Source organism: Orbicella faveolata, unplaced genomic scaffold, assembly GCF_042242905.1.
Source record: "Orbicella faveolata isolate gen_17 unplaced genomic scaffold, um_ofav_v1 contig_1, whole genome shotgun sequence".
In the NCBI taxonomy this organism is placed as follows: Eukaryota; Metazoa; Cnidaria; class Anthozoa; order Scleractinia; family Merulinidae; genus Orbicella; species Orbicella faveolata.
This window is the reverse complement of record NW_028301536.1, coordinates 7,137,492-7,161,648: the sequence shown is the minus strand read 5'-3', so window position 1 is coordinate 7,161,648 and position 24,157 is coordinate 7,137,492. Positions and strand designations below refer to the sequence as shown.

The following is a 24,157-nucleotide window of genomic DNA, read 5'->3' as shown; positions in this document are numbered from 1 at the left end:
CTATCACCTTTCAGATGACATTTCAATTTCATCATCTTTTATTCAGTTTAACCCTTACTTGTAGATTGCAAAAGTGGTAAAAGTTTCGCCTGAATGAGGAGGATCACGAAGGAATAAATAACTTTATTCAAACATGCTTTCGGCCGTTATACCACGGCTTTCATTGCACAAACAATACATGTCGTTATTTTGAAACTATGATTTTATAGACGTGAAGTCTACTACGGACAAAATAAAAACATTAAATACCAAACCTTGTTGCGATATTAAAATTGATTGTTGTTTTTCTGTTACTGAAATACACGCTAAGAAACTTGAAAGAGAAACCTGCGTTATTGAACAATTAAATGAGAATACGTTATAATTAGCAGTTTCAATGGAATCTTACAGATTCACTGAACATGAAAAAATATATCATTATTCTGAACTAGCGACAGTGAAGGAGAACCAAACAGAAAAGCTGAAATTTTTTTACATGAGTGACAATATCACCTACTTAAATTCGGGAAACCTAGCTTGTTAAAATAATATTGGTTTTTTTGTTTGTTTTTATTTTGTTTGTTTGTTTGTTTGTGTCTCGTTTTTAGTACTAGCATGCTTTTGAGGTTACACGGTGCCATTATTGGCCAGAAAAACCAAAAATTCCGGCCCCTCTTTGTCGTAATTATTATCTTACACGGGGCTACAACTATGAATAAGGGACCGTGTAGACTCCTATTTAAATACAGTCAATCAAGTGGCAGAACGAAATTCGACCCAGCGTAAGTTAAAAGAGCGTTCTATGACGTCATAGCGGCCATGTTGGACACCAATGTGGCGGCGTTGAACCTGCTTTATATACAACCATTTTGAGTGTCTCCAATTTCAGCCACTGTTTTCTTCAGGGTATCTACGAGGACGCGATTTTGCTCCGGTGTACCAACAGTAATTCTCACACAATCTTTACAGTGGATTTTGTTGCCTTGGTAGCGAATCACAACTCCTTTCTCTGAAGCCATTTTCTTGTAGATTTTTTGGGCGTGATCCATCCTCAGTAGGATGAAGTTGCTGTCCGATGGGAAAATCTACAGACAACCGAAAATAAATCAATAAATCTAAGTTGAAAGGCTGTCCCAATAATCATTGGTGATTTATTCCGGTTTATTATTATTTATATGACTGAGAAAATTACTTCATTGTAATTGGCTGAGAGCAGGCCAATTTATCGTTAATTCTTAATTTGCACAGCAGGGCAAATTAACGTGCGCTCGTTCGCAATTTTCTCAGTCACACAATAAATTAGTAATCGAATGAAAGCTCGAGCAATTAAGGATTTACACTACTCGTGATATTTGAAAATTCTTTCAAATTGCACTCGCAAGAATCACTCGCATTCATACGATTACCTGTACTTATTTAACACGAAGTGACCGGGATGCCCGTTACATCCTCTAAGTGGAACGCTAGGGGTTATACTCTCCAGATCCTTTTTTGTCTGCGAACCATAACCGTTTGTTTTACTGCCCAGTTGCACTGGCTCTAAGATGGAGAGACGTTCTGTGATAGTTAAGTGCATCAGATGCCTAATACGTGGGGACATATTCCCAGGAGAAAAGGAAGAAAATTCGTTAAAATTTGAACGGGCTCTTTTGTACAAGACTGTACACAAAGCGGAAATATCCTGCATTTCACTGCTGAAAAATTATTTGTGCTCATTTCGTTTACGTCCTACTGAATCTGTGAACGAAGCCCTTATGTGTCCGCATTGACACAGGAGCTCATGAGCAATTAATTTCACGTAGTGCTCTTTATTCTGCTTGCTCTAATGTTTTTTAACAATTAGAACACTTAAAAGCTTAAAAAGTTGCCAATGAACCCCAATGTTTTGGAAATTTAAACAAAAAAAAAACTTTGAAGCTTTTCTTACTTTTGTTCTTAAGTGTATTTGGTGGAGACAGATCTGGAAATCAGCATATCATTACCTTTCTCACTGTTGGAAGTTTCTTCAATTCCTCGATGATCCTTTGTTTTTGTTCAAGAATACTCTTCGCGTTAGCCTCCATGAGGTGTATATTATCCAGAGCCTTGTGAGCTATGGCTGCTGTAGGCTTGCTGATGTTGTAAGGAAATTTCACTTTGTTGAATATCGCAATGATGTCTTCGTGGGCAATTGCCATCCCAAACCTGCAAGAAAAACACTGCAAGATGAGGTCACAAGCTCCCTAGCATACTATAAGAAAAACGTGAGGAATATTTATGGCCGTATTAGACTGCGAGCTTGAAAATCAGTGGGAAAGAACGCAAAACAAGTAAGCGTGCGAGCGTGACTGTATGCGTGACGTGCTCTCTTTTCGCTCGTCTTCCGACGCCCGCGCTACTAGCAGCTCGCGGTATCACCACTCGTACGTCACGCTCACAGTCACGCTCGCACGCTTCCTTGTTTTGCGTTCTTCCCCACGGATTTTCGAGGAAAAGAGAGACTGCTCGCAGTCTATGGTCGTATGCTCACTCACGCCAAAACATGCCTTAATGGCGACACAGCACCAAAAGAAGCGTTTAGTGACTGAAGCCCCGTTCACACTATGCCTGAGAAATTTGAAAACGGTGTTTTCACTCTGAATACGCATCAAATGTTTTCCGTCCACACTACACCAGAGACATTTGAAAACGCAACAATCAGCGGTCTTTTTGGATTTGTGCTTCAGTAAAACTAGGGCGGGGAAATCACATGATTATCGTGATGGATCGTTTTCGAAAAGCTCCGTTTTCAGAATGTTTTCCGTCCACACTAACACGCAAGGCCGGCGTTGTCAGATTTCTCCGGTTTAAAGAGCGTTTCCGAAAAGCCCCGTTTTTGAGACGGATTAGTGTGAACTGTAGGGCTAACCGTAGAAATAAAGCTGCGTTTTCAAATTTCTCCGGCGTAGTGCGGACGGCATCTGATGGGTTGATAGCTGTACGTACTGAGAAAATCACAGCTTTGTCACAGTGAATCAGATAAAGCAAATGGTCTCTGTAGATATGTTTCGTCTTTATCTCTTTCGAAAGATTGAATACAAAAGAAGGATTGAATGAAAGGCATGCTTTCAGAGGATTATTTCTTCTTAAAATCTTAAGATAAAGTAACGGAAACACAGGTAAGGATAAGAAATTCATTACTCAGGGAAAGTTGCTTACAGATCATACGTTTGTATAAAGTCATACATGTATATTAGATGCATTTCTTACTGCCGCTTTTAATAAAAAGAATGACGAAAAATCAATAACACAAAATAATGTTATCATTAGAACTCGTTCAAACGCCAATGCACTCAGATTACTAACCTTATTGAAGAGTTTCGCCAGCACATATGAATAATTTCATGTTTTCATTCATGTAAAAATGTCCTTTCATTGGCAATTAAAGGACATTTTTACATGAATGAAAACTTTGGACTTCACGAACCAATGATAATGATAGTGCCCGTATAAACAGTAGTACTCTTAACAGAGGTATGACAGAAATTTGACAGTATAGAATATTGCAGTCGCCTACTTGAAAGTAGTCTTTGATTAATTTTTGAAAACTTTTCCACGAGTTTTCCCTAAACTAGCCAGACAATATCCAAGAATTTTGAGGGGAGGAGTTACGAAATTCCAACTTTCGCTCTAGGCCAAGCGTCAACCACGCCGCATCCATCAACTATGGTATTTCGATTGGTACAATAAAACAGATGCCATCTCGCTTTCTCGACTCAGACTCCTACCTTGCTCCAGCCAGGCCAAATGCCTTCGAGAACGTCTGTAGAATGACCAATCGCGGATAGCTGTCCAGAAGGTAACATAAACTGCCCGAGCTACAGAAGTCAACATAAGCTTCGTCAACTACCACTATTCCTCGATATTCTTCAAGAAGTGCAATGATGTTGTCAGTAGCCAGAGTATTCCCTGTTGGGTTGTTAGGGGAACACAAGAAAATCACGTGGGTTTGTGGAGTTACTGCTTCAAGCACCTGCAAAACAAGGGAAGTCACGGGTTAGTTAACAAATAGAAGCAAATCTTGGTAGTTTCTCTGAGAGGACAGTCAGGGCTAACACTCTTGGAAAAAACGCTGTTACAAACTAGCTTGCGTAGCAGGCGTGAAACGGAGGAGAGGGGTAGCGAGAGCCAGGAAAATATCGAGAGTCACTGAATTTCATTTCATGGAAGGTTTCACAACATTATATGACAAGTTGGATGAAAAAGTGTCTATAACAGTGCAGCCTGTGTTGTTGGCGTACTACTTTCGATATTTTCCGCAGGAAGCAACAATACATCATTCAAGTAACATCAAGTGCATTAATTTTTTACTACAACTGTTGTATAGGTGGTTTAGAGTAATTAATGGCAAGGGGTGACAGGGCTCACAATCTCCACCGGTGTGAAACATTTGAAAGCCTTTTATATTTTCGCTCCAACGAGCATATCTTTCAAGGATTTTCCGTTCTTAAAAGATATGACTGGTGGATCTTTAAGATGTCTCTGAATAGTGGTTAGTTCTGTACTATGTGCAATTTTTCCATTAAAGCTTGTTTGATCTTTGGCACTTAAGGCTCGTATTTTCTATCAGGTTGTATGGATAACCTTTTGCCAGTAAGAGTGTTTTAAAATTTTACTACGCCGGAGATATTTGAAAGCGCACCTTTATTTCTACGGTTAGACATAATGTCTACATTCGCCCGCCACGAAAGAGGTGCTTTTCGAAAAAGCTCTTCAACCGGAAGAAATTTGATAACGCCGGCTTTGCGTTTTAGTGTGGACTGGAAACCTTTTTAAAAACGGAGCATTTAGACAAGATGACATCACGAGAATCACGTGATTTCCCTGTCCAAGTTTTCCCTAAGCACAAATCCAAAATCGCCGGTAGGCCTATTGAGACTAACTTCAAATCAAGCGGGACACAACATGACCTGTACATGGCGGTAGTTACGAGTCTTAAGATGGTCAAAGAAGTTTTGCCACAATAAAGTTAGCAGACATTTTTCTTTGCAATGCACAAAGTTACCTCAGTTTATATAGAAAAAGTAAGATCATAATCTCTTGATCAAAGGGAAAACTCAGAATCATAGTTGACTTAGGTAGAGAGACAGCAAAGGTTAATAATGAACTAAACAACGACCAAAGGTGGTTAGAATTTGGCAAGATTAGAATGGATTAACGACGAAAAACTCGGGCGGCTAAATTTAGAGATGTAACAAGAAAGTAAAACTGGTAAAACCAGTAAAACATGATCCGAGAAGTACTGGGAACAAATTAAAATATAACTCGGCGCAAGGTTTATGACCTTGATTTTTTAAATGGTTCGGAAGTTATTCAGATCAAACATAGTTTAACCATGAACTGCCTATATTTGACGCTCTTGGTGCTTAGTGTTGTATTTCCACAAGCCAAGGGATTTTGCGGTAAGAGAAGTGAAACTCAAGGTTACTTGATTTTATTTCAATGTGCCGGGTACAAGCCGGTACTTACATTACAATGTAAACGTGAACCTAGCAGTACACAGAAATAACCTCGAAAGCCCTGCCTGTTCTTCGCCGGCTAGACATTATATACTCAGGAAAGGGCTCTCTTCACACGTCTAGAATTTAACGGAGCTCAGTTGAACTGTGTCTAACCCTGCTTTTGCATTTCCCGTGTCTATATTAGCTGAACACAACGCAGATTACTTATACACTACAAAGAACGGAGGAATGACATCACAAAGCCTGAAATCCTCAACCAAACTGGAGGATTCCTTTCAAATCGTAGTTAACCGCGACTGCTTTTGTTTCTCACCTCCGCTATAATCGTGTATTGAAAAAGTGGAAGCGTAATTTCCGCAAGGGTATTAGGGAGAAGTAATGACAGGACACTTTTGGCAGAGTGCAAAACGTACAAAAACAAACGCGTTCCCAGAAGACAAAAAATGCTCGATTGTTGACTATTTCGCAAAAGTAAACCTCGATTTCTGTGGCTTCTTTCGCAGTTCTTTTTTAGCGTGTCGAATTCCGAATTCCCCAGTCTATTGTAAGCCAAAAATGTGACCAAAAAAGGTAATCTATAAACAAACAAGTTAAGACCCATTCTTGTTGTGTTGGATGTGAAACTGTGCTACGCAAAAAAAAAAAAAATCTTGTCACTTCCGCTTATTGCTAAGCACGAACCCGTTGCGTGACATCCAGATGATCGGCGTTGAGTAGGTTGCTTCCTTGTCCAATCACTTCTTTTTAACTCAAACCTTCATCATTTCACAACACAACTATCAATATTTTGTTTTGTTCTCCTCTTAGGTTCTAGAGGCCTGGACGCCAATCTCACCCGCGCCGCGATTAGAGCTGCTGAATGGCTTCGAAACTACCAGGACAAACACGGTACTTACGGGGAGGGGCACGTGAATGGCTTTGCATTCCACTCGCTGAGATTGGTTGGTCACTCTGTCGAGCACGGAGCGGAAGTTCTTAATGCCGAGATCATCAAACAGGGCGGTCTTGGCTCCATCCCAGGTGGGCCGTTGGCTGTTTACATCCTTGGTGCTTTAGCCACTTGTCAAGACCCATGGAAGTTTTACGGAAAGGATTTGGTCACCTCGCTATATCAAAAACTCGACAAGTTTCCTCAAGTAGGCTTCAATCATCCATTTCAGTACAGCTTGGCTATTATTGCTCTGTGTACCGCTGGAAAGGATGTCGGACAGAAGTACTTGAATTACATCATACACAACATCCCAAATCAAACGGCTGCATCTTACGCTAGCGGCGACACGCTCTCCATGCATATATTTGCTTTGACATGCGTCAAACAGTTCGTGAAAAAACCAGGGCAGTTCAGATTGAAACTGAGAAGAATTCAAGGTGGTATAAACGCCGCGATTAAAATACTATACAAACGTCAACTACTCGATGGCACTTTTGGCGAAAACGAGGTCACTGCCGCACTTTCTTATCAGGCAAGTAAAGTGGATCTTATTTACGACCTTATCTGATTTATATCGAAATCTATGAACTCGGCTCGACGTAAAGGACTACGAGTAGTCCCTCTTTCGCTTAGTCCATCGTGCGTGACGCGAAAGATTTTTTCTCGGTTTATTTACGGTCACGCTCGACGGACTAAGCGATAAAGTGCCTACTCGCAGTCTATGGAGGCACGCTGCAACTTGAAAAGCTAAAACATGAAGTAGCTTTTTATAATCCTAAGTAACCTTTACTCATTTCAAACGTTCTTGGTTGCTTTGCCAAAGGTACGCCGAATTGTTTCTTGAACTTTTCTGATGTTATATAACATTCCATTGATGTAAAAGTGTCTCTGAATATAAAGAAAACAAAAATTCGTTTTCAAGCTCGCCGTCAAGCATTTTTTAGCCCGAAAAACACAAGCTTTGCCTCACAGAGAGCGTCCAAAAAGCATCCAAAAATGTTTTTCAACACGAATTGAGCTGAAAACTTTGTGGACCATGAACCCTTTCAAGGCTAACCTACGGATTGGCATACGTTTACATTAGAATAACTTTTGATAGTCAACCATGAAAGCATCTTTCGATTCAGATAACCATTCGCTTTACGTCCAGCAATTGTTTCCTCTAAATGTACAACTAAAATATACAAAAAGCTTAACTACTCATAAGTCAGAAAAGTTAAGAACTCTGTTAAAATCTTTTCCTTTTTTTGCCCTTGCAGCAGGGAACCTATTTAGAAGCTTTGCAGGCATAAAGATCGGAGTAGTTTTATCAATTATTTTACCTTCTTTTTACCCTTTTCTATTTATAAACTATATTCAGGCTCTTCTGACAGCGGAGATAAATCAAAGAAAGTGTGCAGAGACCATGAAATTTCTCCTATCGCGTCAAAAGCCTGACGGTTCATTTAAAAACCTGGGTGCTACGATCTACGTGCTACCAAGTTTGGTTGGAGCCCTTCCATATGATGTCAATAAAATAACTTGTCCTGTGAACAAAACAGGTGAGGAGATATTTTATCATGAGAGATAAACCCGACTAAAGTAGGATTTTATTTTTTATTTATTTATTTATTTTATTTATTTATTTATTTATTTATTTATTTATGTATTTAGTTAGTTATTTATTTATACTTACTTTTATTTGCCGCAATTTAAAAAGAAAAGGAGTGTATACAATTACAACTTACAATTTTGATAGGAAGAGAAGTCCTCCAAAAACCCACCAGGATCATAGCGGAGGCCACTTCAATTGTTAATCGGCGACCTCGAGGTCGCTTCCTCATCCCGACTTTTCTAGGAAGATCGAAGGGATCTCTGCTCGCAGGGGAAAAGTACGCTAAGAGCAGAGCAATGCAGCTTGCAACCGTTTCTTATAAAGTGGCCTTGATAACTTATTCCTTCTTTTTCTTTGTCTTCTTTTTTTTTTTTGGTGCAGTTGCTGGAGAAGATCACAAGGTACGTGACGAACATCCACGCTAAGATCACATATTTTCAATAAAGAGGAGGCTTCTTTATTTCGGACAAAAAATCATTTTTTCCAAGTGATCAAGTAAACTACTTAAAACGGAGCGAGTCTGACATTTTAACACTAGTAAACGAGCGACTTCTCGTACATTTTCAAACATTTTACACAGACTGCAGTCCTACTAACTGCAGTACACAATCGCATCGCATTAGCATTCTTTACGGCCATTCAAAATGATTTAGGTAAAAAAATTCGTTTCTTGGAAATAAAAATCAAAACGAAATTAATGAGAATGTTTATCATTACAGATCCGCGTCTGCGTTGAGTTAAAGTTTAATGCCACAAAATACACCGATGGCAAAAGCCCGCCTCCCCTTGCATGTGTTGAGGTGCGCAACGGAACCAACGCCCACAAGATCTTGAAACTGGCTGCCACACAAGATCCCTGCTTCAACTTCACTGCCAAAATGACGATGTGGGGACACAGTGTCCAGTCCATTTGTGGGATCCACCGGAGACCTGCTGAGAAGGTCTACTGGATGATCTATATTGACGGCAAATCAGCGTCTACTGGAATCGATTATCTGATCCCTGGTGACGGATCTACACTGGTGTTTGTGTACAAGCAGCTCTTTTGGCGCAAATGAAAAGAAAAAGCTCACGTTCGATTTTACTTCCTCAGGATAAAGCTGTTGTTTGATTTTTGTGTCACATTCGGACGCCACATGTAGAGAAAATATATATCAAGAAGATGCCATGATTTCACTTTCGTTGTATTCGCTGTCAAATACTCATTAACCCGCAGAGAGTTAATAAGAAAAAGATCAATTTGAGCTTCCTTACTTTGAGGAAAATAGGGTTTTTTTTTCTTCAGCGTTAAACGCAAACAAATTACATTAGTGTTGTTTTGATTTATTCTGAACGTAAAAGTTGGCTTTGCTATTAAACGTGTACCCTGTTGGTTAATCATGCTGTGTACTTAGTTATGTAGACACCAGAGGTTTGTTATTAAAGAAAATGTGTTTTTAACCATAAGGTTTACAACCATTTCGCCTGCGCCTCTTGTATCACACCCCAAATGCTTTTTCCGCGGCCAGTAAAGCTCTTCTTTTGTTTTAAGTTCGTGTGCCTGTTGCTCCCAGCTGACCGCTTCTAATCTCTCCATGGGTCTCCTCCTTGTTTTTTTCCCGTCTGGAATCCCTGAACCCATTGCTGCACGTGGAATATTCTGCTGACGTATCGTGACCATTTCAATTTTTCAGGCCGTACCGAAAATAACCATTCCCCTAACTTCGACCATTGTTATCTTTACGACGCTTGCAACTTGTTTAGTAGGGGACCCCTAATTAACTTAGTCGTATTTCAGAAAAGGGATCGTTAAGGCCTTCTCGGTAACCTGAATATCCTGGTTGTGTTAGCCGATCCTTGCCTTTAAGCCCTGGTCAAACGGACTCGCAAGTAAACGCAAGTTTAAAATTTGGGTCTACTTGCGAGTTCGTTTGGCCAGGCCTTACGTTGACTTGAGTTGACTTGCGATGACTTGTGTTCACTTTGGTTGAGATCAAGTTTGTACGCAAGTCGACGCGTTTGGCCAACCAACCCAAGTCAACGCAAGTTGAGTGACGTCAATTGCCCTATTATTAGCCAATGAAATACAGTATATGAAGCCTTAAAATGTTTTTGTTTTTTTTGCGACTTTCGTGTACCAGCGAGGAAACTTGCGAGTCCGTCAAGCAACCCAATGCAAGTCGCGACGCAAGTTCGACTTGCGGCTACTTGTGACTACTTGCGAGTCCGTTTGGCCACGGCTTTAGATCAAGCGATTCGGATTCGAGGACCAGCCAGGCAGAGGCAATGTATTATCTCCTTTTTTCGGCCAACACACTTAGCTTTCACAATGCTTCTCGTCCCCCAGAAGTTCGCCTGTGGACAGCCTCCGGCTGGAAGAGTCTGACCGCGACTGGAAGGGCTGAAACGGTACAAGCTGAGAGTGAAGTGGCCGAGGGGGGAAAGGGATGGGGGCTCTTTTTCCCCCGCTTTCTCTTCGCTCCATCCTCGACGAGAGAGCCTGTTCACGGGCTACCCAGGAGTGCAAAGGGGTACTTGACTCTTGGGGCAATCAAACAAAATATGAGCCCTCTGACAGCGCGGGGTACTTGACCTGAGGACAGACGCTTGGAAACCGCACAAGAGAAACTGTCGACACCTCCGCTAATCCAACGGGTGGTTTGATGAAAGTGTTGATACCAGCTCAGCTGTGACATACCAAGACAACCAGTCTAACACTAGGACATCCACAACACCCTTAAATTTTCGAACCCTACCTACAGAATTTTTTTAAACTTTGCCAAAAAGTTGCGTGTTATCACGCTTAGCGAAAGTTGATAATATAAAAAAATTTACCGTGCCGTTTTTGAATTATAAGCCCCTAAAGCTGTAATTAAGGGTATTTTTAGGTCATACTGTTGCTATGGTAACCTATTGTGTCACGAAAATTATAAAGCGTTTACCAATGATTGGGCAGTTTTTTGATACTATGATTGTAGCATCAAGTGACAAAGAGTGGTTATAACGACCCATCAAAATCTAAGCTTGGGAAACTGTTTGGAGTCACCTTAACACAGCGGCAGTATTTTGTGCAATTGTGGCTTGTGCGAAGCGCGAGCTAAAAGCAGCCATCTTCAAAACAGGTGGAAGACCCATCTGGTGGCAAGAACAGTTTAAATATTTTAAAGAAGATCACTTTCTGAAGACAGTATCGTATTTTATTGGCAAAATACGTTGTAAGTCTTTCTCGTGCTTTCTTGTCAAAATCTTCACAAAAGAATCCACCAACACAGTGTCTTCGCAAAACAACATTCAAACATTCCAAATGTGACTCTTTGGTGACTCAGTTGCCAAATTTGGACAAAGTGTAACGCAAGCCTTTCTTGTGTGATGCATATAAAAATACGTTTCCATGTGTGAAATTTTATAAAGTTTATGACAATCGCAAAATTATTGGTGTCACTTCGCTTGTTTCAATTTTTTGTTGTAAAACGTCGATCCAGAACAGTTTTGTCCAACGTATATGTACTATATTTAATATCATTTGTCAGCAGAAAACTGAACCCAACCCATGTTCCTTTCTTTTAATAGCAAGCTAATGATCACACCATTTTTTCTCTTCCTTCAAATCCCCAAGCTTGATTCTGCATTTAGAGAGTAGAGATCTTCTCCCCATCAAAATATAATTATGGTAAAGCCAGACTGACGTTGTTACAACTCTGACTGGTGAAATGTGTTCACTTTGGGGTCTTGGTTTTATAGCAGTGATCAACAAACTACACCACTAAACCACGTAAATAATTTATAACAATTAAAATAATCTTGCAGAGGACCCAATGGCCTCCTTGCCTTTCTTGCATCTGTGACAGTGTCAGTCATATTTCCAAGGATTTTACATAAAAAATTTTAAAACCTAGGGTTGTAGCTAAGAAAATAGTCTTGTGGCTAAGATTTCCATAAAGCGAGAGATCTGGAACAAAATTTTCGTTCTCAATCTTTGGCAACGCCTTGAACGCGGGGCTACCAAGCTTCGCGTTTACAAGATGGTGGACGCAGTACACAGAAAGAGAACAAGCTAAAAGAGTGCTCAAAACAAGATTTTATTTCAGTTACTTTACTCATTATAGTGGCAAACTTTTCACTTAGACAGTTCGATATGAATCAGATATCAATGATTGTACGTGTGTAACCTAAAAGCTGTTTGTTGTACTGTGCGGGCGACCCTAAAAGCCGGAATGACGCAACGGCGGAAAATGGCTCAAATCCTAAAAGATGGAATCGTGGAACGGCGGAAAATGACCCCAAATCCTGAAAGAGGGAATCGTGGAACGGCGGAACGGCGAAACGATGGAACGGCGGAATGGCGGAACGGTGGAACGGCGGAACGGCGGAACGGCGGAACGGCGGAAGATCCCCCGAAATCCTAAAAGATGGAATGGCGGAAAATCATCCGAATTCTTAAAAGACGGAATGACGGAAAATCACCCGAGTTCAGTGTAAAATGGGGTGACTAGCCTACACGACTTCTATGGTTCGTGACATTTGTACATTTGCCATTCTCTGACCGGTCACTCGACCTTTTTTGTCGCTTGACTCGTGTTTAGGAAGGGCACTTCATGTTGTGTAATAAGGAGGAATTTTAAGTAGAGTTGAGCTGTTAGATCGTGCTATGGCAAATTTTCTACGTCATAGGTCTGCATGGTTTCCGCTGTTATCTGCATGTCGCTTCGTAGAGTTTGACACCTCTGTAATTTGCCATGTGTTTATGTATTGTTTAGGCTCATTTCTACTGCAAGATATACTTTTAAGTCTCCACGTATTTCTTTCGAGGGACGAAATATGAAATTTACCGTGAACATGTTTGCTTACTTGCATTCGAATTCTATATTGTGACGCCGGGCCAGGATGTGATTAGAACTGTTTGCAAGGGTATCCGGTCGTTTCGCCTACGAGTTGTTTCGCCAACGTCTCGTTCGCCAACGTCTTAGGTCGATTCGCCAACGTCCTAAGTCGCTTCGCCAACGTCGTACCGGTCAATTCGCCAACGTCTAAATAAAAGTTTACCTTTACTTGTGTGTGTTGTCATTTATTTCATTCCCTCCCCTAGAATTATTTTCCTACGCGTGCGTGCAAGAGCACCTCATTATTTACGACGGCAGTTCTCTTACAATATTGTGTGCTTAGCTGATTTGTTTGCAAGCGGATTCTTAATCAATAATTAATAATTGATAATAATAATAATTCATAATTGATAATCAACTCAAAATCATAGTTGACTTAGGTAGAGAGACAGCAAAGGTTAATAATGAACTAAACAACTACCAAAGGTGGTTAGAATTTGGCAAGATTAAAATGGATTAACGACGAAGAACTTGGACGGCTAAATTTAGAGATGTAACAAGAAAGTAAAACTAGTAAAACCAGTAAAACATGATCCGAGAAGTACTGGGAACAAATTAAAATATAACTCGGCGCAAGGTTTATGACCTTGATTTTTTAAATGGTTCGGAAGTTATTCAGATCAAACATAGTTTAACCATGAACTGCCTATATTTGACGCTCTTGGTGCTTAGTGCTGTATTTCCACAAGCCAAGGGATTTTGCGGTAAGAGAAGTGAAACTCAAGGTTACTTGATTTTATTTCAATGTGTCGGGTAGAAGCCGATATTTACACTACAATGTAAACGTGAACTTAGCAATACACAAAAATAACCTCGGAAGCCCTGCCTGTTCTTCGCCGGCTAGACATTATATACTCAGGAAAGGGCTCTCTTTACACGTCTAGAATTTAACGGAGCTCAGTTGACCTGTGTCTAACCCTGCTTTTGCATTTCCCGTGTCTACATCAGCTGAACACATCGCAGATTCCTTATACACTACAAAGAACGGAGGAATGACATCACAAAGCCTGAAATCCTCAACCAAGCTGGAGGATTCCTTTCAAAACGTTGTTAACGCGACTGCTTTGGCTTCTCACCTCTGCTATAATCGTGTATTGAAACAGTGGAAGCGCAATTTTCGCGAGGGTATTAGGGAGAAGTAATGACAGGGCATATCATTTTTGGCAGAGTCCAAAACGTAAAGGCCCAAACGCGTTCCCAGAAGACAAAAAATGCTCGATTGTCGACTATTTCGCAAAAGTAAACCTCGATTTCTGTGGCTTCTTTCTCAGTTTTTTTTTTTTTTTTGAGCGTCTCGAATTCCGAATTCCCCAGTCGCTGGTAAGCAAAAAATGTGACCAAAAAAGGTAATCTATAAACAAACAAGTTAAGACCCATTCTTGCTGTGTTGGATGTGAAACTATGCCGGCAACGCAAAAAAAAAAAAAAAGAGAAAAAAAAATATATTGTCACTTCCGCCAATTGCTAAGCACAAAACCGTTGCGTGACATCCAGATGATCGGCGTTGAGTAGGTTGCTTCCTTGTCCAATTACTTCTTTTTAACTAAAAACTTCACATTTCACAACACAACTATCAATATTTTGTTTTGTTCTCCTCTTAGGTTCCAGAGGCCTGGACGCCAATCTCACCCGCGCCGCGATTAGAGCTGCTGAATGGCTTCGAAACTATCAGGACAAACACGGTACTTACGGGGAGGGGCACGTGAATGGCTTTGCATTCCACTCGCTGAGATTGGTTGGTCACTCTGTCGAGCACGGAGCGGAAGTTCTTAATGCCGAGATCATCAAACAGGGCGGTCTTGGCTCCATCCCAGGTGGGCCGTTGGCTGTTTACATCCTTGGTGCTTTAGCCACTTGTCAAGACCCATGGAAGTTTTACGGAAAGGATTTGGTCACCTCGCTATATCAAAAACTCGACAAGTTTCCTCAAGTAGGCTTCAATCATCCATTTCAGTACAGCTTGGCTATTATTGCTCTGTGTACCGCTGGAAAGGATGTCGGACAGAAGAAGTACTTGAATTACATCATACACAACATCCCAAATCAAACGGCTGCATCTCACGCTAGCGGCGACACGCTCTCCATGCATATATTTGCTTTGACATGCGTCAAACAGTTCGTGAAAAAACCAGGGCAGTTCAGATTGAAACTGAGAAGAATTCAAGGTGGTATAAACGCCGCGATTAAAATACTATACAAACGTCAACTACTCGATGGCACTTTTGGCGAAAACGAGGTCACTGCCGCACTTTCTTATCAGGCAAGTAAAGTGGATCTTATTTACGACCTTATCTGATTTATATCGAAATCTATGAACTCGGCTCGACGTAAAGGACTACGAGTAGTCCCTCTTTCGCGTAGTCCGTCGTGCGTGACGCGAAAGGTTTTTTCTCGGTTTATTTACGGTCACGCTCGACGGACTAAGCGATAAAGTGCCTACTCGCAGTCTATGAAGGCACGTTCCAATTGAAAAGTTAAAAAACGAAGTAGCTTTTTATAATCCTAAGTAACCTTCACTCACTTCAAACGTTCTTGGTTGCTTTGCCAAAGGTACGCCGAATTGTTTCTTGAACTTTTCTGATGTTATATAATATTCCATTGATGTAAAAGTGTCTCTGAATACAAAGAAAACAAAAATTTGTTTTCAAACTCGCTGTCGAGCATTTTCTAGCCCGAAGAACACAAGCTCTGCCTCACAGAGAGCGTCCAAAAAGCATCCAAAAATTTTTTTTCAACACGAATTGAGCTGAAAACTTTGTGGACCATGAACCCTTTCAAGGCTAACTCAAGGATTGGCATATATTTATATTAGTACAACTTTTGATAGTCAAGTACGAAAACATCTCTCGATTCAGATAACAATTCGCTTGACGTCCAGCAATTGTTTCCTCAAAATGAACCACTAAAATGTAAAAAAACATCTAGTTTGACTACTCACAAGTATGAAAAGTTCACTAGCTTTGCAGGCATAAAGATCGGAGAAGACTCATCTATTATTTTACCTTCTTTTTACCCTTTTGAATTTATAAACTATGTTCAGGCTCTTCTGACAGCGGAGATAAATCAAAGAAAGTGTGCAGAGACCATGAAATTTCTCCTATCGCGTCAAAAGCCTGACGGTTCATTTAAAAACCTGGGTGCTACGATCTACGTGCTACCAAGTTTGGTTGGAGCCCTTCCATATGATGTCAATAAAATAACTTGTCCTGTGAACAAAACAGGTGAGGAGATATTTTATCATGAGAGATAAACCCGACTAAAGTAGGATTTTATTTTTTATTTATTTATTTATTTATTCATTTTATTTATTTATCTTTTTATTTATTTATTTATTTATTTATACTTACTTTTATTTGCCGCAATTAAAAATAAAAGGAGTGTATACAATTACAACTTACAATTTTGATAGGAAGAGAAGTCCTCCAAAAACCCACCAGGATCATAGAGGAGGCCACTTCAATTGTTAATCGGCGACCTCGAGGTCGCTTCCTCATCCCGACTTTTCTAGGAAGATCGAAGGGATCTCTGCTCGCAGGGGAAAAGTACGCTAAGAGCAGAGCAATGCAGCTTGCAACCGTTTCTTATAAACTGGCCTTGGTAACTTATTCCTTCTTTTTCTTTGTCTTCTTTTTTCTTTTTTTGGTGCAGTTGCTGGAGAAGATCACAAGGTACGTGACGAACATCCACGCTAAGATCACATATTTTCAATAAAGAGGAGGCTTCTTTATTTCGGACAAAAAATCATTTATTTCAAGTGATCAAGTAAACTACTTAAAACGGAGCGAGTCTGACATTTTAACACTAGTAAACGAGCGACTTCTCGTACATTTTCAAACATTTTACACAGACTGCAGTCCTACTAACTGCAGTACACAATCGCATCGCATTAGCATTCTTTACGGCCATTCAAAATGATTTAGGTAAAAAAATTCGTTTCTTGGAAATAAAAATCAAAACGAAATTAATGAGAATGTTTATCATTACAGATCCGCGTCTGCGTTGAGTTAAAGTTTAATGCCACAAAATACACCGATGGCAAAAGCCCGCCTCCCCCTGCATGTGTTGAGGTGCGCGACGGAACCAACGCCCACAAGATCTTGAAACTGGCTGCCACACAAGATCCCTGCTTCAACTTCACTGCCAAAATGACGATGTGGGGACACAGTGTCCAGTCCATTTGTGGGATCCACCGGAGACCTGCTGAGAAGGTCTACTGGATGATCTATATTGACGGCAAATCAGCGTCTACTGGAATCGATTATCTGATCCCTGGTGACGGGTCTACACTGGTGTTTGTGTACAAGCAGCTCTTTTGGCGCAAATGAAAAGAAAAAGCTCACGTTCGATTTTACTTCCTCAGGATAAAGCTGTTGTTTGATTTTTGTGTCACATTCGGACGCCACATGTAGAGAAAATATATATCAAGAAGATGCCGTGATTTCACTTTCGTTGTATTCGCTGTCAAATACTCATTAACCCGCAGAGAGTTAACGAGAGAAAGATCAATTAAAGCTTCCTTACTTTGAGGAAAATAGTTTTTTTTTTCTTCAGCGTTAAACGCAAACAAATTACATTAGTGTTGCTTTGATTTATTCTGAACGTAAAAGACAAAGAAAAGATCGATCGATGCCAAAACCAAAATTACATTTACCTTACTTGGCTTTGCTATTAAACGTGTACCCTGTTGGTTAATCATGCTGTGTACTTAGTTATGTAGACACCAGAGGTTTGTTATTAAAGAAACTGTGTTTTTAACCATAAGGTTTGCAACCATTTTGCGTGCGCCTCTTGTATCACACCCCAAATGCTTTTTCCGCGGCCAGTAAAGCTCTTCTTTTGTTTTAAGTTCGTGTGCCTGTTGCTCCCAGCTGACCGCTTCTAATCTCTCCGTGGGTCTACTCCTTGTTTTCTCCCGTCTGGAATCCCTGAACCCATTGCTGCACGCGGAATATTCTGCTGACGCATCGTGACCATTTCAATTTTACAGGCCGTACCGAAGATAGCCATTCCCTTAACTTCGACCATTGTTATCTTTTACGACGCTTGCAACTTGTTTAGTGCGGGACCCCTAATTAACTTAGTCGTATTTCAGAGAAGGGATCGTGAAGGCCTTCTCGGTAACCTGAATATCCTGGTTGTGTTAGCCGATCCTTACCTTTAAGACTCGCAAGTAAACGCAAGTTTAAAATTTGGCTCTACTTGCGAGTCCGTTTGGCCAGGCCTTACGTTGACTAGCGTTGACTTGCGATGACTTGTGCTCACTTCGGTTGAGATCAAGTTTGTACGCAAGTCGACGCGTTTGGCCACCCAACCCAAGTCAACGCAAGTTGAGTGACGTCAATTGCCCTATTATTAGCCAATGAAATACAGTACATGAAGCCTTAATTTTTTTTTTTTTTTTTTTTTTTTTTTTGCGACTTTCGTGTACCAGCGAGGAAACTTGCGAGTCCGTCTGGCCACCCAATACAAGTCTCGACGCTAGTTCAACTTGCGGCTACTCGTGAGTACTTGCGAGTCCGTGGCCCGGGCTTTAGATCAAGCGATTCGGATTCGAGGACCAGCCAGGCAGAGGCAATGTATTATCTTCTTTTTCCATCCAACACACTTTACTCTCACAATGCTTCTCGTCACCCAGTATTTCGCCTGCGGACCGGCTCCAGCTGCAAGAGTCTGACCGCGACTGGAAGAGCTGAAACGGAACAAGCTGAGAGTGAAGTGGTCGAGGGGGGAATGAGATGAGGGCTCTTTTTCCTCGCTTTCTCTTCGCTCCATCCTCGACGACAGAGCCTGTTTACGAGCTACACGGGGTGTAAAGAGGTACTTGCGAACTCTTGAGGCAATCAAACAAAATATAAGCTCTCTCAGGACAGCGCGGGGTACCTGACCCGAGGACAGACGCGTGGAAACCGGACGAGAAACTGTCGACGCCTCCGCTAATCCAACGGGTGGTTTGATGAAAGTGTTGATACCAGCTCAGCTGTGACATCTCAAGACAACCAGTCTAACACCAGGATATTCACCACACCCTGACCAACTCAAACCCAAAACCGCAGGTCAGCTAGTCGTAGCTAGTTGTATGTAAGAAGTTCATTCTTTCGTTTTTACCTTTGCATACTGTTTTGAAGACAGGAATGGTGTGACGTCTTGTTGGTCGGTCAAGTGACTCTCGAAACTTCCGCTTAGCGAGTGACTCAAGAGTTGATTGTTTGCAGGTCTTATTTCTGACTTTTTATTTACGGTCCTAACGACACACCGTTTACCCTTTAAGTAACCCTTATGCTATTTATTGCCAGGACAGTCTGAAAAAAAAATTATCTACACGTTGAAGACCGGAGATTCAGTTTACAAGCCAACTGGACGGTGTTGCTATTTTGATAACGGCATGACCACGTTCGTTTTCCTTGGAGTAATACGTCGAGAAAATTTCATATTGGAAGTATTTTTTTCATTTCATTTTATTTTATTTTATATTATTTTGTAAGTTTGACAAAACTGTTCTGGATTGACATTTTACGACAAAAAAATAAAACAAGCAAACCGATGCAAATAATTGTTTGATTGTCTTAAACCTTACTCAATTTTACACTTGGAAAGTTATTTTCATATAGATCACACAAGGAAGACTTACGTTACAGTGTATCTAAATTTGCGGACTGAATCACAAAAGTACGGAAAATTACGCCATTTCTGAGAAAAACAACAGTTATGGCTTACATCGACATCGTAGTGTCACTCCATTTTTTCTCTTCCTTCAAATCCCCAAGTTTGATTCTAAAGTAACAACTCTGACTGGTGAAATGAGTTCACTTTGGGTCTTGGTTTTATAACAGTGATCAACAAACTACACCACTAAACCATGTAAATAATTTATAATAATTAAAATAATAATCTCGCAGAGGACCCAATGGCCTCCTTGACTTTCTTGCATCTGTGACAGTGTCAGTCATATTTCCAATGATTTTACATAAAAAAGTTTAAAACCTAGGGTTGTATTTAAGAAAATAGTATTGTGGCTAAGATTGCCATAGCGCAAGAGATCTAGAACAAAATTTTCGTCCCCAATCTTTGGCAATGCCTCAAACGTGGGGCTACCAATCTTCGCGTTTACAAGACGGTGGACACAGTACACAGAAAGAGAACATGCTAAAAAAGTGCCCAAAACAACATTTTATTTCAATTACTTTACTTTTTATAGAGGCAATGATATTCAAGGTAGTCAGGAATTTATTCCAAACTTTTCATTTCGACAGTTTGATACGGTTCAGATATTGAATGATTGTAAATGTGTAACCTAAAAACAGTTTGTTGTCCTTAACAGAGTGATCACCCAGCAAAATCCAACCAGCAATCTCAGCCGGCGAATTTCGCTGGCAGCCGGCACTCAGCGATAACCCTGAAAACCCCAGTCCACCAAAAAACAAAAGTTATATTAAATCTTATTATGGTCCCAGCCTCTAAGTCTGAGATTCTGCAGTCAGCCATTTTGAGTATTACTAAATTATTATTATTATTATTGTTGTTGTTGTTGTTGTTGTTGCTATTGTTATTGTTATTGTTATTGTTATTATTGTTATTATTATTATTATTTTGTCTGATAATGAATTAAAATATATTTCCTTACCTTTTCAACTGGCAACTGGAACTCCTCTGTTAAAGGAACAGAAATGACATTGACGTTGTTTATGTCAGCCACAACCTGCAAACATGTAACAATATCAGTTTACCCCTTCCTACATCATGTTTTTCTTCCATTTATATTAAAGTGCCTATGAAGTAAAAAATAATTGCTGCTGATTTGAAAGGCTTTCCAAGGTAAAGTCGAAGAATGGCGTTTTCCTTTTTGGAATATCTTTTTTCATTTTAGAGATATTCACATTTTTGTATCATAAGTGACAACGTCGTAGGTGGTTCCACTAAAACAGTTCAACACTCAATCAAGAATATCTCTAGAAATATTAAAGCAGTGTTTTTAAACTTGGCACCAGAAATGTACATCACAAAGGAAACAAAATGACACCCGTCGTGCCATCGCCATGACAACAGTTATGTTGCTGGTCCTGTTTTAATTAAAACTAACATTACCAGATTTTATCTTAAACAAAGATCATCCACTCCCAACAATCTAATGGGGAGAGTTAAGACAATATGGGAATCATGTGTGTTCCGAGCAAGACCCTCTGTCCCTTTTCGAAGGGTTGCAAATTGGCATATTTGGTAATTCACAGAAAGAGACTGGAGCCAAAAGTGTTGCCATGGCAACGACACAGAAGGTGTCATTCTGTTTCTTTAGTGATGCACATTTGTGGTGCCAAGTTTGAAGAACACTGCTCCAATATTTCTAGAGATATTCTTGATTCAGTGTTTTACTGTTCAAGTGGAACCACCTATAACATCATCACTTTCCTCATTTGCATAATACAAAAACATAAATATCTCTAGAACGAAAAAAGATATTCTGAAACGGGAAACGCCATTCTTCTTTACTTTGATAGGCTTTTCAAATAAGCAGCAATTATTTGTTACTTCATAGGCACTCCCCAGACTATTATGGAGGAAGAGGAAGCATAGCTGAGTAGTTAGGGCCCCAGACTTAAAATCCGGAGGTCGCCAGTTCAAGTCCTGCTCTAACCACTTAGCTGGCATTGTTTCTTGGCAGACCCTCAATCAACTCCTTGGTCATGCTTGTAAATAGCCACCTGGTCTGCCTCCCCCCAGTTGGGATTTTTAAACCTACAGTATTATGTTTAGTTGATATATTTGTTTCTCTCAGTTGAAGTAGCATGCTTGTGAACTAAGCTCCATGTAGCCGTAGCTAAGTGCATTGACCACTATAAACAGCATTAATCTGGGAGATTTAGCAAGCTTGGCAATGCATACCCATAAAGGCTGGTTTTCACTAGTGACAGAGTCAGAGGAAGAGTCGCAGTCAGAGTTGTATACTCATTCAGAATGCTTACAACCTAGTGAAAATTAGTGTAAGTGGAGTCATAAGGTCAATGGAATCTGAGTTGGAAGAAACAGAATGTTGTCATTTCCTTCTGATTCTGCCTATAACCCTGTCACTTATGATCCAGTGATAACTAGACTGTTGGAGTCGGAAGCAGAAGAGGAAGAACCAACCAATCACAATACCTGGAATCAAGCATTATGATTGGTCTATTCTTCAGCTTCTGCTTGCGACTCCAAGAATCTAGTTTTCAGTAGATCAGAAGCAGTGGAATCATAAGCAGAATCAGTGTTCTGCCTCCGTTTCTGTTGGTTTGATTTTCATTAGTTTGTATTGCTCCGCATCTCCGATTACCACTCTCTCTGCCACTAGCTAGAGAAAACCAGCCTTAAAAAGATAAGTGAACCTGTTTAGGTGGGAGGAAAAAAATTCATTTGGTATTCATTTTTTTCTGATATTTTTTGCATTTTTAACTGAAACATATTAACAGTATCTTTAACCTTGCAGTCATCACTGACCTTGATCTTCATGATTACCACACCCAAATTTGCAATTAACCAGTCAGAAGCTGTCTCTGCTATCCTGCAATATCTCACCACTGACCTGATATAGCTATGATATCGTGACCACTTGTCTTGGCTGAATTTGGGTATGGTAAATACCTAATTGTGCTGTAACTTTTTTGGTGCTTGGGTGGCACATCAGACTTGTTTGGTCTTGCCCCAAATACAAGCCATGGCTGGACCAAACCTGCCAGATATGCCACCAAAGCATATTAAAAAGGTATGATTAGGTATAAGTACTGTGTATTACTTATAGACTTAAAAAAAAAAAAGATTCACCAGCGAAGTCCTCTCACCTTGTACATTCCATAAGTGGGGGGCGTGATCAACAGACTCCCCTCACCAGGGGTACAGTATACTCTCACCACCATGTCAATTGCCTCATCACTGCCCACCCCAAGAAATATCTGCTCTTTCCTCACCCCCCTGAACTTCGCTATTTTCTCCTTCAGGTCAAAGTTGTAGGGGGAGGGGTAACGATGCATGTCACCTTCCAGCGGGATGCATGATCCATATGAGCATTCATTAGCATCTAGAAGAACTCCTAATGAGAACAAACACACACACACACAATTGTAACTTACCGGTACATGTATTCTATGTTGTGTAATGGCAGAAAGGGGTTAGGGGGTTTGGAAAAGGAGGATGAGGGGCTTTAATTTTTGAACAGATTCCTGCTACACAAGCACACAGTTTGTAATGTAGGTAAAGCTGTGGCACAACTATAGTATTGTAGAAGTGGACAATTAAAAATACAAATACATGTAATTAAAGCTACGACTACTATGTGGAAATATAGTAGCGGACATGTCAATCACTCAGATAAAGCTGTGATTAAAAGGTAGAGCTAGTTTTAGAAACCACAGTTCAAAACTGAAAAAACTCAAAACTCAAGACTGATGTTATTTAGGGTCCATAATAGCAAGAGTCTTGTGTAACTACAAATAGTTTGTCCACCACTGCAGTGGAGTTCAATGATCAAAACCTTGGCTAACCTCTTTTACAATCATTAGTATAAACTAGCTAATTGTGACATTCCATTTAATATCCATACCTCCCTAATTGAGGAGCTTTGAACTTTATCCCCTCTGAAAAGGAAACTTTTTAACCCCCCCCCCCCCCCTTGCCCCCGCCTCCCCCGCGAAGAAAGGAAGATCAAAGTGGCAACTGAGAATTTATAAAAGATCAAAGGCACTGACACAGTTACCCCCTCAAAAACGGCTTGTAATGACTTCCAAATTTCCTGGACCCTCTAGAACCCCCTTAGCTACGAGGGGGGGGGGGGGGGGGAGGATAAAAAAAATGGAATGACTCACCATTATGTAAATATTACACCACAAAAAGAGCTGGCTGTCCACTTAATGCAAAACGCATTCACTATCCAATGAACTTCACAGTATAAAAACAGCCTAGACTCAAATAAATTGAACTTAGAAACATTTTTGAATCTATAAGCTTAAGCGTACTATATATTAATTCTTTCCAATGTTTCCAATGTGAACCGTGCAAACGTACAACGCTGATGAAATATTATGTAAATAGCATCGAATTAAATATCAAGCTTATAACAATTACCTTCATTATAATCATCCCTTGCACACCTATAAGGAGTCAAATTAAGAATATTTGGCCTCACTAGGAGCTGAAGATCAAGCTGTAATTTGTTCATCGTGAAACAACACGAGGTGATCGAGACCGAGGAAGTATATGAGCCCACTATCAACGGCAGCGGTAATCAAAACAAACAAGATGGCGACTTTCAAGAGTAGGAACCAAGGCAAAGACTCATCGGTAATTTTTATGT

General features: G+C 40.4%; 4 protein-coding genes across 5 annotated transcripts in view; 3 read left to right on the top strand and 1 right to left on the bottom strand.

The window, feature by feature from the left end:
- Positions 1-94: 94 nt before the first annotated feature.
- Positions 95-24,048, bottom strand: LOC110054688 (uncharacterized). Its single transcript, XM_089287182.1, has 6 exons — positions 23,929-24,048; positions 22,650-22,897; positions 20,465-20,539; positions 3,726-3,970; positions 1,962-2,163; positions 95-1,064 (listed from the first exon to the last, which is right to left on the bottom strand). Exons 1-6 carry the CDS (start codon positions 24,020-24,022, stop codon positions 834-836), a joined length of 1,095 nt encoding a protein of 364 aa, XP_089143308.1. The 5' UTR covers positions 24,023-24,048; the 3' UTR covers positions 95-833.
- On the top strand, positions 5,267-9,430 carry LOC110054692 (transcobalamin-1-like). Its single transcript, XM_089287177.1, has 5 exons — positions 5,267-5,399; positions 6,267-6,922; positions 7,751-7,931; positions 8,366-8,385; positions 8,704-9,430. The coding sequence occupies exons 1-5, from the start codon at positions 5,333-5,335 to the stop codon at positions 9,040-9,042; spliced, it is 1,263 nt and encodes a 420-aa protein (XP_089143303.1). The 5' UTR covers positions 5,267-5,332; the 3' UTR covers positions 9,043-9,430.
- Positions 13,425-17,604, top strand: LOC110054691 (transcobalamin-1-like). The gene is made up of 5 exons (XM_089287172.1): positions 13,425-13,547; positions 14,445-15,103; positions 15,884-16,064; positions 16,492-16,511; positions 16,830-17,604. Exons 1-5 carry the CDS (start codon positions 13,481-13,483, stop codon positions 17,166-17,168), a joined length of 1,266 nt encoding a protein of 421 aa, XP_089143298.1. The 5' UTR covers positions 13,425-13,480; the 3' UTR covers positions 17,169-17,604.
- Positions 24,046-24,157, top strand: part of LOC110054696 (exocyst complex component 4-like) — a 30,151-nt gene continuing 30,039 nt past the window's right edge. For both annotated transcript variants that reach the window (XM_089287160.1, XM_089287154.1), the window contains exon 1: positions 24,046-24,144. In XM_089287160.1, the coding sequence (XP_089143286.1) occupies positions 24,061-24,144 (84 nt within the window). In that variant the 5' untranslated portion in view covers positions 24,046-24,060. The remainder of the gene's footprint in view (positions 24,145-24,157) is intronic.

Coding starts and splice junctions, on each gene's coding strand:
- LOC110054692 (XM_089287177.1), top strand. CDS start 5,333: ATGAACTGCCTATATTTGACGCTCTTGGTGCTTAGTGTTGTATTTCCA. Junction 5,400..6,266: donor ACAAGCCAAGGGATTTTGCG/GTAAGAGAAGTG, acceptor TTCTCCTCTTAG/GTTCTAGAGGCCTGGACGCC. Junction 8,386..8,703: donor TTGCTGGAGAAGATCACAAG/GTACGTGACGAA, acceptor TTATCATTACAG/ATCCGCGTCTGCGTTGAGTT.
- LOC110054691 (XM_089287172.1), top strand. CDS start 13,481: ATGAACTGCCTATATTTGACGCTCTTGGTGCTTAGTGCTGTATTTCCA. Junction 16,065..16,491: donor TTGTCCTGTGAACAAAACAG/GTGAGGAGATAT, acceptor TTTTTGGTGCAG/TTGCTGGAGAAGATCACAAG. Junction 16,512..16,829: donor TTGCTGGAGAAGATCACAAG/GTACGTGACGAA, acceptor TTATCATTACAG/ATCCGCGTCTGCGTTGAGTT.
- LOC110054688 (XM_089287182.1), bottom strand. CDS start 24,022: ATGAACAAATTACAGCTTGATCTTCAGCTCCTAGTGAGGCCAAATATT. Junction 22,898..23,928: donor AAGGGATGATTATAATGAAG/GTAATTGTTATA, acceptor TGTTCTCATTAG/GAGTTCTTCTAGATGCTAAT. Junction 1,065..1,961: donor AACTTCCAACAGTGAGAAAG/GTAATGATATGC, acceptor GGTTGTCTGTAG/ATTTTCCCATCGGACAGCAA.